General features: G+C 47.3%; 1 protein-coding gene across 4 annotated transcripts in view; it reads left to right on the forward strand.

Moving 5' to 3' along the window:
- COL6A3 (collagen type VI alpha 3 chain) overlaps positions 1 to 12,021 on the forward strand; it is an 86,214-nt gene that overhangs the window by 62,325 nt on the left and 11,868 nt on the right. For all 4 annotated transcript variants that reach the window (XM_029225242.1, XM_029225243.1, XM_029225244.1 and 1 more), the window contains 10 exons: positions 460 to 492; positions 574 to 610; positions 714 to 725; positions 823 to 1,316; positions 2,876 to 2,972; positions 3,587 to 4,285; positions 5,479 to 5,581; positions 8,070 to 8,611; positions 9,979 to 10,257; positions 11,290 to 11,388. In XM_029225242.1, coding sequence (XP_029081075.1) covers positions 460 to 492; positions 574 to 610; positions 714 to 725; positions 823 to 1,316; positions 2,876 to 2,972; positions 3,587 to 4,285; positions 5,479 to 5,581; positions 8,070 to 8,611; positions 9,979 to 10,257; positions 11,290 to 11,388 — 2,395 coding nt within the window. The remainder of the gene's footprint in view (positions 1 to 459; positions 493 to 573; positions 611 to 713; positions 726 to 822; positions 1,317 to 2,875; positions 2,973 to 3,586; positions 4,286 to 5,478; positions 5,582 to 8,069; positions 8,612 to 9,978; positions 10,258 to 11,289; positions 11,389 to 12,021) is intronic.

Genomic DNA, 12,021 nt, shown 5'->3' on the forward strand with positions numbered 1-12,021 from the left:
CATTGGGATGAGATGTCGAGGGCAGCCATGAGTGTATCCCTGGGGTGGAATCCCGGGATGCTTAGACCTGGAGCCTCAGGGTAGCTAAGTGACTCCTGGGTGTCCCTCCTCTGACAGGATGTAGGAAGCCAGCAGGGGAAAGGCAGCTCTTCTCTCTGGAGAAGCAGCGTTTAGACTCAAGTTCAAATGTGTGATTTATGTTGATTTGCAATGAGTATCCTGGATTCCAGGGCATGGAGCTATTTATCTTACAGGGGAAACACTTCTGTCCTCAAAGTCTCTCCTTTGCTCTTCGAGCAGTTAAATCAAATTTATAAGGAAAGCCTGTAAATGATCAAGGTCAGTCAGGGCCCACCTTGTTCTCTTTGTCATGCGTCTGTGGGCCCTGGGCTGTTCCTTGGTGGGAAGCTCCACAGCCTTCACGTCTGTGAGGTCTCAGCCCCCGTCCTTGTTTTGCAGGGTTACAAAGGCAGCAGAGGTGATTCGATGGACGTAAGTTGCATGTGTGCCTCGCGAGCCCTTGCCCTGTGAGCTTTCTCTGTCTGTTCTCTTACGTCTTCTTTCCTTTTCCAGCAATGTGCCCTGGTCCAGAGCATCAAAGATAAATGTCGTAAGTACACGATTTTCTGCCGTCTGTACCTCATTTTTATCCTTATGTGTGAAATTCGCACCTGGTGGACCAGGCTTTCACTCTCTTCTCTGTTCTCTTCTAGCTTGCTGCTACGGTAAGTCATTTCAGTAATTGAACTTCCTTCCAAGGAAAGCAGAAGATCCCTTTTCCAGGAAGTAGTTTGTCTGTGAAAACCCTCCCCCTTCCCACAGGGCCCCTGGAATGCCCTGTCTTCCCGACGGAGCTGGCCTTCGCCTTGGACACCTCTGAGGGAGTCACCCAGGACACATTCAGCCGGATGAGGGATGTGGTCCTGAAGATCGTGGACGACCTGACCATTGCCGAGAGCAACTGCCCGCGGGGTGCCCGCGTGGCCGTGGTCACCTACAACAATGAGGTCACCACGGAGATCCGCTTTGCTGACTCCAAGAAGAAGTCCGTTCTCCAGGACAAGATCAAGAACCTTCAGGTGGCTCTGACGTCCAAGCAGCAGAGTCTGGAAACTGCCATGTCCTTTGTGGCCAGAAACACGTTTAAGCGGGTGCGGAATGGATTCCTGATGAGGAAGGTGGCGGTTTTCTTCAGCAATAAACCCACGAGAGAGTCCCCGCAGCTCAGGGAGGCCGTGCTCAAGCTCTCGGATGCTGGGATCACACCATTGTTCCTCACGAGCCAAGAGGACCGGCAGCTGGTCAACGCCCTGCAGGTCTGTGCTCTGGGCATCTCTGACTCTGAGAAGGTGCTTGGGTGCAACTGTACCCTCCCTGATGGGTTTGCACCCCTTAGCTTCTAGATGAGGCTGGTCTCACTTGCGAGACTTCCAGAACATCCTGATGGCTCTGGCACTAGATGGACATCCAAATGCCCATGACTTATTCCCACTAGGTCCCTCTTTGCTTCTTGGATGAGACTCTCCCAGGCTGACCCTGGAGGCCTACAGTCTCCTTGGGAGGTTCTCCAGACATCAGCCAGCCCAACACCCAAGCTGCATCCCTGTTCGAATATTTCTCAGCCAGACTGGCATCTAACAATGAAACAAGTTATTTAAGCATAGGACAAGGAAGCATTAGCTCCAGCCTATGAAGCAGCTAAGTGTTTCCTTATTCTTTGCTTAAATGACTTGTATAATTGTTATACTACTAATATATATATATATATAAAGATTAATTAGTCAATTAATATTTACTCAGTGCTGATTGTGGCTTTGCAGTCCAGGATGGGTGGATGATGGGTAGGAAGGGACAGAGCGGGACCAGGAATGAGGAGGTCTTGGCTCTAGTGCCAGTCCAACCACCTTCTAGCTTTAAGTCACCAAAAGTAACATGGCCCTGTCACTTATGCTCTCTGTGTCTCAGATTTCTCACCTGTAACAGAGGCTGGTGGATGAGATGGTCCCTAGCGTCTTCCTTTCCAAACTGGATGTTCTACAATTTTATCACCGCCACGTCAGCAAGAGACAGTTGGGTCACTGGCACCATCTCTTAGGGTTTATTCTGCCAAACTCCAGGCCAATTGGAGAACATAGTATTGGGCTTTTGGCTCTGGCTTGGGCTACCAGCCTTACATTCCTATTAGGGGATCATGTATACATCTCCCCTTGTGAGGGCTGAGTGATCCAGAACCACGCATGTTTCCTAAAAAGCATAGTTTCAGCAAGTTCAAAAAGTCAAATATTCATTCATTTATTCAATTTAATGATGATGTGCCAGGGGCTGTGATGGGCAGGACATTCTGAGTCTTCTGGAAGTGATTTCATAACTCGCTTTGTTGTTAAATCCCTTTCTAGACCTGGGCCCATGGGAGAGGGACGGACTGAATATTTGTTAGTCGCTATTATTATTGCTAGATAACAATGACATTTAGGTCCCTGCTATTTGGTAGAGGCTATACCAGGTACTTTACATACATTATCCAATTTAATCTTCCAAATAACTTTGTGGGAATTTACCATTATCTCCACTTTGCAGCTAAGGAAACTGAATTCCAGAGAAATTAAATAATTGTGCTTCAGGTCCAGCAGGAGTGGGATTTGAACACCGGTTCATCTCATTGGGAGAAAACCTGTTTTCCTATCATAATCAGCGCCTTCCTTCCTAACCCCGCTTCCCAAGAAAGAGAAGATATTGATCTATTGGGGGGTTTATTTAATTGATGTGTTTATTAAATAATTGTGTTTATTTAATTGATGTGTATTCTTTGGCTACATTTTCAAATGGTAACTTACCCTGTGTACTCCTACTAAGGATTTCCTTTTGTTTAAACCAGATCAATAACACAGCGGTGGGTCATGCCCTTGTCCTACCAGCTAGTGGAGACCTCACGGACTTCTTGGAGAAAGTCCTGACTTGTCATGTTTGCTTGGGTAAGGTGCTTCTCTAAGAGAAAAAAATTCTATCCGGCTGCAATTGCAAAACACACTGTCTACAGAGGGACATTTGAGTGAATAATCATCACCTGTACAAAGAGCTTGAGTTCAATGAAGATTCACATAGTCTTGTATTTACCAGTGTATATGCTGCGTAAGTAGTTTCCATCCTAAAAGCCGACTGCCCCCAAACAGAGCCTCTCTTCGTTAAGAGAATGATTAGGTCTATAGGTAACAAAGGAGGAAGTGGGCTCTGCTTATATTTTGACCTTGGAGTCCAGAATTTTATTATCTGGTTTTGTTTTATTATCTGGTAATGTGTTTCTGGAACACATTTCTTCAAGGAGTGGCAAAGAAGCAAGGTAGTTTTCTTTTCTTTTCTTTCATTATGCCAATGCCATAGTATGTTAACAAGGATTTCAGCTTGATTTGTTTCCTCCAGTAAGTGCTAGGTGATGAAAACTGAAATCTGGCCATGATATTGTCAGCAAGGTATACATAGGTTTCTACATTATGTGACAATTCTAATGACCCCAGACTCCCCGCAGACTGATGTGCAGTGTCTCGCCAGGAGAGTCACAGAATAAACGGGCTGCCGTGCTTCTTTCTAGACATCTGCAACATCGACCCATCCTGTGGATTTGGCAACTGGAGGCCTTCCTTCAGGGACCGGAGAGCAGCGGGCAGCGACGTGGATATCGACATGGCTTTCATCTTAGATAGCTCCGAGTCCACCACTCCGTTCCAGTTCAATGAGATGAGGAAGTACATACAGTACCTGGTCCAACAGCTGGACATGAGCCCGGACCCCAAGGCCTCCCAGCACTTCGCCAGAGTGGCAGTCGTGCAGCATGCACCCTATGAGTCCACGGGCAACGCCAGCGTGCCGCCCGTAAAGGTGGAATTCTCCCTGGCTGACTACGGCTCCAAGGAGAAGCTCCTGGCCTTCCTCGGCAGCAGGATGGCACAGCTCCAGGGGACCAGGGCTTTGGGTAGTGCCATCGACTATACCATTGAGAACGTCTTTGAAAGTGCACCCAACCCACGGGACCTGAAGCTCGTGGTCCTGATGCTGACGGGCGAGGTGCAGAACCAGCAGCTGCAGGAGGCCCAGAGAGCCATCCTGCAGGCCAAATGCAAGGGTTATTTCTTCGTGATCCTGGGCATTGGTAGGAAGGTGAACGTCAAGGAGCTGTACAGCTTCGCCAGTGAACCAAACGACATCTTCTTCAAACTCATGGACAAGTCTACTGAGCTCAACGAAGAGCCTCTGATGCGCTTCGGGAGGCTGTTGCCATCCTTCATCAGCAGTAAGTCCTGTGCACACTTGGCCCCCAGGGATGGGGCCGCAGGCATGGGAATGATAGCTAGTGTGCCCATGTTGACCTGTCCATTCATTCAACAAGTATATACTGGCACCTACCACATCCCAGACACACTGTTAGGAGCTGGGGTTGGCAGTTGACACAGACGGGAATCCTGCCCTTGTTCGCTCGTTTATTCAACCAGACTTGACTAGACCCCTCCCAGCCATGGACTGTGTCCCTGGGAGTTTATAGTCTAGGTGGGTGAAGGGGTCAAGTGCACATTTATTAAGCATGACATGATACGCTGTTGTGTCACATTGAGTGTGCCCTGATGGGGATCAGGGAAGCTTCTAGAAGGAGCAGCATTGATCTGGGCTTAGCCCCCAACCATACACTTGGATACCTCTGAGCCTTTACCCCATATGTCTCTCCCTCCGCTAAATGATCTCCACCCTTGCTTCAGCAACAAACCCGCATTCATCTTCAAAATTATCTCCAGACCCCCTGCTCACTGCGATGGTCCCCACTCCCAAGGCTCGGGCAGTGTTAACCAGGATGTTGTACTTATTGCATCTATCACATGGCCCGTTGGTCATTCATTTATGGGTATGTGGTCCCAGTAGACGGCACATCCTGGAGGAGGTGTATCATTCATCACTGCCTTGATGGAGTCAGGCACAGGAAAGCATCTAACAAATGAGGGAGATTTATAAAGTGTGACCTGTCTCCCTAAAGTTTTAGGGGAAAAATGTGAAGCAAGGGTAGGCCAGCAAGTTCACCCAGGAGCCACTATTACCGTCTTTGGAAAATTAAAACAGAAGTTTTGTAAAACAGCACTGAGAAAATGTTCAAAGTAATTCTATTATAATGTGATGTTCTAGAGCTTGGAACTTGGTACATTCTGCACTTGATTTTTCTTCTATTCCTGTCTTCCCTTACATTGAGTAAATGTTACCGTTAACCTAATCACCCAAATATTGCCAAATAGGACATACTGGCTTAAGGTGTTTTATGGATCAAGCACCATTATGCTTCATGTTTCAAATCACTGGACTTAGACTGTCTGGAAGAATGAATTAATTCAACAAATATTCACGGACTACCTCTACGTGATCCATTTAACTCCTTAGCAGATTGATTTTAATTTGCATGTGGTTCACATGCTCTTAAATATTTCCTTCTCTCTTTTTCTCTAGGTAAAGATGCTTTTTACTTGTCCCCAGATATCAGGAAACAGTGTGATTGGTTCCAAGGGGACCAACCGGCAAAGAATCTTGTGCAGTTTGGTTACAAACAAATGTAAGTGATTATAATAACTGTCTTAGAAATTAGAGCGCTAGAGGGAATGCAGAGGTCCTTCAGCCAATGCCTAACTTTATGGGATGAGGATGTTGAAATCCAGAAAACGTGACTTCCCAAGTGTCACGTGGAGCATTTCAGGGGAAGAGTCTGTTGTATCCATTAGCTTTTGCTGTGTAACAAATTACCTGAAACTTAGTGGCTTACAATAACAACTGTTTATGTAGTTTGAGATTCTGTGGGCTGGTGGGTTTTGCTTGGGTTCAGCTGGGCAGTTCTTCTGCCCTCTACAGAGCTCATTTTCATGTTTGTGGTCAGCTGCTGGTCAGCTGTGGACTGGTGGTCTAGGGTGGTCTCATGTGGCAAGCCTGGGTTTGTGCACAAGGAGACTGGGAGGGTTCCGTGAGAAAAGGTGGAGGTGAGCAAGGCCTCCTGAGGTCTAGGCTAGAGCTGGCACACTGTTACCTGTGCCCTATCCTATTGGCCAAAGCGTGTCCAAAGCTGGCCTAGCTAGATTCAAGAGTGGGGAGCTGTGCTTGTTGGGGGAACCTGCCACATCACATTGCAAAGGGTGTGGGTACAGAGAAAGTGGGCCACTGGGGCCATATGTCCCAACAGTCTACTCTAACTGGTGTGCAATGATTTCATACAGAAAGATTGGATACATTAAGCAAAAAATGGACTCCCCTTCTCTCAAAATGATTAATGCTGTAATGACACAGGTGATGGTGTTAGCAAAGGTGGGGGACATGCATGGTCTCCTAGGAAGACCGATGAGATGGATGGGAGGTGGGTGGGGCTGCAGTGCCCATGGTGATGCTGGCTGCTCGGCACATGCTCCATAGCCTTACGCCCAGTGCCATCGTTGGTGCCAACTCCAGGAGTAGAGAGGAGGCCACTGTGGCTGTGTGACAGAGGGCTGGGCAAGGGGGACATGGTGGCAGGAACTGAGGTCAGGCACTGTACCAGCAATTGTGTCCCTCAAGAGAAGGCCACAGAGGATCATGCTTTGGGAGAAGGGGAGGTTTTGTCTGTTGCATTCAGATGAGATGCAGATTCGAATTATCCTTGTAAAGTGACTACCTGCCTTACTCTTGGCTGAGCCCCAGGGTGACCTCTTCCAACTGCCCATGCTTCTCCCTATACCCCTTAACTCCTTCAGCTTTTGCCATTGTCCTCAGAGGGAACGCTTCACATTTCAGCCTAGTAAGTTGAAAATCATTCCCAAGGCAGCAGTGACCCTTCTCTGGTGCTGTGATGCTCATTCTGCTTGACCTAGGTTCACAGGTTCTGTTTTTCTAGCCTTGTATTATCTGTATAATTTCCCTCGAACATTCCGTCAGGTTGGCTCAACTTTATCTTTAGGAAAACAGAATGAACAAAGCAACCTAGTATCTGAAGTTTTATGACAGCAACTTGAAACTATACTGCCTATGCCATATAGCATGACATTTCTATAAAATAATGAATGTTCATCTCAGGGCAAGTAATGAACAAAATTGGGTCTGCGCTAGCATGTCTGATGGTTATGTTGCTGTTCTCTTTAGGGATTCATAGTAAATCAAGAAATTGTGAGAAAAACAACCACATACACAAAAATTAATACAAACAAAAATACACAACACGCCCTAGGAATGAAAGTGTATGCCGATTTGATCATTTTCCAGCTCAACACGGCATCTTGCTTATTTTTTTATTTAAACTTTTTAATGGAAGTAGAGTTAATTTACAGTGTTGTGTTAATTTCTGCTGTACAGTAAAGTGATTCACTTATACATATATACATTTTTTAAAATATTCTTTTCCATTATGTTTATCACAGGTTATTGAATATGGTTCTCTGTGCTATACAGCAGGACCTTGTTATGTATCCATCCTGTATATGATAGCTTACATCTGATAACCCCCAACCTCCCACTCCATCCCTCCCCCAGCCACCCCCCCAGCCAGGGGCAACCACAAGTCTGTTCTCTATGTCTGTCTATTTCGTAGAGAGCTTCATTTAACACAGCATCTTGTTGAGCGGCTACTTTCTTATAACAAGCGTAGCTATTAACTGATCTTAGTTTTTGGTGTATGTGTTTCAGTTGGTCAATTTTTATAATTAGAGCATTATTTAAATATTTTATCTTTACTATTTATTATGAACAATAAGTATTATTATTATGACAATATTTATTTCTGTTTCTTTGCTCTCTTCCAGCTTTTATAAATTGAAAATAAGATTTCAGGTGTATTTATAGTACAATAGAGGCTTCATTTTTGATAATTCTATTTTTTTATATGCTGTTTGATGTCTTTCTGTGGCACAGATCCTAAAAGGAAGGAATTTAGTATATGCAATGCTATATGTAATAGGTAAAAGCTACTGCATGCATTTTGGTGAGATAGCAAATTTTGTATAGCACATGGAGTTATGTCTTTGTCTATTTTAGATAGCAGGAGAAAATATGTATGAGTTGAAATAATATTTAATATGTTTTAACAGAAATGTTCCAAATAATGTTACTTCAAGTCCTACATCTAAACCGGTGACCACAGCAAAGCCAGTGACCACCACCACCAAACCAATAACAGTGGTAAACCTGCCGGCCTCAAAGCCAGCTTCCACGAGACCTGTGGCCGAGAGACCCGTGGCTGGGAGACCCACGGCCACCAAGCCTGAGGCTGTCAAGTCCATGGCCACCAAACCTGAGGCCGCCAAGCCCGAGGCCGCCAAGCCCTTGGCCAAGCCAGTGGCCACCAAGCCCGAGGTCGCCAAGCCTGTGACCAGCAAACTCGTGGCCACCAAGCCTGAGGCCACCAAGCCCGAAGTTGCCAAGCCCGTGGCCACCAAGCCTGAGGCCGCCAAGCTGGAGGTTTCGAAGACAGCCACAGTTAGACCCGCACTGGCCGCGAGGCCCGCAGCCGCAAAGCCGGCCCCTGCCAGACCACCTGCTGCTGCCAAACCCATGGCCGCAAAGCCCGAGGCCCCCAGGCCCCAGGCAGCCAAACTGGCCGCCACCAGGCCAGCCACTGCTAAGCCCATGGGTAAGAAAGCCACCTACCTGGGATGTCTCTTTTACTGTGTCCAGGGCTTGTCCCTTGAAGCCTGTTTACAAAGCAATCCAGACACGGTCCTTGATCTGCAATCTGACATCTAGATGATGTATTTTGAAAGGTGCTGGTTTGAGCATGGAATTACCAAAGCATCCCTTTTTATCTATATTAGAAAGCAATCTTTCTCTTCTCCCCCCCTCCCCCGCCTGCCGTGAGGCTGGTGAGTTCCAAGCAAAGAGCAGGTGAAATACCCACCCCTCCGCTGCCTCTGCTGCCCGATTTCCCACTCCCCACCCCAGCCCCAAACCCCCATCGGGGCAAGCATGGGAGCAGCCCATTCTCTCAGGGGTGTCAGTGGGCGGCCACCACCCACCTCTCCTGGAAATGCAGCTGTCTTCAGTTAAAGGGATGAGTTCTAAGTAGATGTAGGGTTTTAGACCCCATTGAGGGAGTGAGAGAGAGAGAGAGAGAAAAAGCCTGTTGTCAGCTCTTAAATGGTGAAGCTTATGCTTCTATGCTTTAGTTCTGGAGCCAGACCCGCCTCCCTTAGAATATGACTCCCGAAGGTCTGGATGGAGCTTTGTAATTGCAGAAGCCTTGTCCCCGCTGGGAAGCATGTACCCATAGAGAAGAGGCCCAAGCCTCGTGCTGTGGCAACATTGGGGCGTTGCGTTTAGCAAATTGAAAAGTTAGAGCCCAGACGATTGTTCCGTCCCCACAGACTGAACTACGTGCTGGTACTGCCCCTGGGAAGAATGCATTCCAGGCTGGATTAGATTCGGGGGTTGGGGGTTGGTGGGCTTAATGGGACTCAGACTGTGTTATTTTATTTTTCCTGCAAAGAAGATCCTAGAAGTTCCTATAGAGTCACAAACTGTATAGAAAAGTGAAGGCAGGATGTATGTGCTCCTGAGAAAATGGAGATTGTCTTCATTTTATGAAGAGAGAGAAGCAGGGATTCCTTGAAAGAATTTCATGTCATACCCTAAAGTTCCATGATGTATATTTAATATATTTTAAGTTAGGGGCCTCATTCTGTCTTGAACGCTTCAGATTAAGCACACTGGACCACACATTTTCAAAGTATTTCCTTAATAAGAGAGATTTTCAACAGGAAAAAAAAGGTAATCGTGTACCTGGCCGATGAACAATGAGATTTTTGATTACTGTGAATTTCACGTTTCACATATGCTGGTAGGTTACAAGATCAGTATTTCTCTGGAGCTTGAAAGAGAAACTAGTTGTCTGCCTCACCTAAATTTCAGATCGACCGTCTACTGGTACATCTCTTTTAGAGTTCACCTCCGGCCTGTGTGTTACAGTCATTTAGGGTTTTATTTTCTGTCTCCTGCTCTCAGCACTCCATCTTGCAGTTAAGGCACCCCGAGAGGTCCACGCGTCTGAAATCACAGAGAACAGTGTCAAACTCCACTGGGAGAGGCCCGAGCCCCCCAGCCCTTATTTATACAACCTCACCATCACCTCGGCCCACGATCAGTCCCCGGTTCTGAAGCAGAACCTCACGGTCACGGACCACGTCATCGGGGGCCTGCTCCCTGGGCAGACGTACCATGTCACGGTGATCTGTTACCTAAGGTCTCAGGTCAGAGCCATCTACCAAGGCAGTTTCAGTACAAGTAAGTGCACTGTCGGTTTAAGGAAGGTTGGTACCTATCTCTGCGTGGGATATCCAACGGCACCATAAAGGGAACAGCGCTTATTCACTGACCTTTTTCTGAAACAACAACAAGGTTAAAGCGAAATCTGTGTGTTTCGGTTGCACCCAACTTGATAACTTAACGAAATGGAAAATGGGTTCCTTGTGAACTGTTGTCCTGCCTTGGGGGTCCTGGGCTACTTGATGCAGGAAACCAGATCCATGTGGCCTGAGTGCAGCCCCTTCCCAGGGAGGAAGAAATATGGCCATGGAACCTGGCTGGGTCTTGGCTGCCCACCATGTCCCGTGTCGGAAGCATGTCTCCATGGTCATTGAACAGAAAACACCACTGAGTCATGGCTCCTTAGGGATTCTCATCCCAGGGGCCACGGGATGTCCACAGGCACAGTCAAAAGGGCACCAGCGTTTCCCTCCCCTGGTCTCATCGTGCTCAGGCTCTGCCCTCTGCTGTGCTGGCCCTGTGGCTCCTTTGCTGCCCCAAGTCCTGGCCGGCATGATTTCCCAGCCCCCTCCCCAAGTTCTCCTGGACCCTCACCCCCACCCCTGACTCTTCTCAACCCCTGCTGTTCCTGGGACGTGGAGGGGAGGCTCCCATTCTTTTCTCTTGGGCCAGAGGTATTCATATCAAGGAACTATGATTGAGGAAAGGCAATTCCCATCAGTTACCATACAACCCATGAAGATTTGAGTCCAAAGACCCTTCAACCCCAGGGCTCTACTGCCTTGGAAGGAAGCAGAAGATGTTATGTGGAAGAATGTGAGGATCTCTTCCAGGTTCAGAAATTTCCTCCGTTTGCTTGTTGAGATGAATCAAACGTGCAGACAACAGACATAAGCAGTGTGTGTGGAGACTTCTTGGGTCTCTACGTTTCAGTGGCCCCTCCTTACATAAGACATGACCCAGAACGGCAAGCCTGCCTCAGTCCCATAGGGTTCCTAAGCCTTTCATTTTCTGAGTTACCTATTAGTGGTGTATCTTTTTCTTTTATAGAGAAAATTCAGCCTCCATCTCCGCAAACGGCGAGGTCAGCTTCTAGTTCAACCATCAATCTAGTGGTGAGTGCAGAACGGCTGGCTGGGAGTAAAACAGGTGAGCTGTGAAACTATCAGGTCCACTGCAGCACTAAGAAAGCATTCTTCTGAACAGTTTAATCTGCTGGGGTTCTAATTCTCAGACCAGGAGTGACTGGTATGGAGAAAGTTTCAAAGTGGCTCTGTGTGGCCCCTCCTGGGCTTATTCTGCACATTCCAAGTTGCCTGTCCCCAGGACCTTAGAAAAGGTGGAATGAGGGCTGCTTTGGGAGCCGTAGCCAGGAACTCATGTGTCCCTTAGTCATTTCCCTGGTGCCTCATCTTGGGACTCGAGTTGACGTGCGGTGTGTGATGCAGCGAAGCATAGGATTTCATCCGCTTGGTGACTGAATCTAATAAAAACTGCTTAGAAGAATACAAGACAATTCAGACTGGAATCCATGAAATAAATGGGTTTGGAAGTGACCCATGGGATCAATGTTCTGGTCCCAATTTCCTAAGCACACGCCCTGGCTTAGTCTAGCCTGCCATTCTCTATGTGTCTGACCCCAAGCATGTGCATATTTTATGTGAAATCCATGATGAGTTAGATGTGTTTCTGGAAGTGACAGTTGTGACTTGCTTTTGTCCTGGGCAGTGGAACTCTGAGGGACCCGTAACCTCTTCTTCAGGGGAACATGAGCTATGATTG

The sequence above is a fragment of the Monodon monoceros genome, unplaced genomic scaffold (assembly GCF_005190385.1).
Source record: "Monodon monoceros isolate NGI ecotype Baffin Bay Population unplaced genomic scaffold, NGI_Narwhal_1 Super_Scaffold_16, whole genome shotgun sequence".
Lineage (NCBI taxonomy): Eukaryota > Metazoa > Chordata > Mammalia > Artiodactyla > Monodontidae > Monodon > Monodon monoceros.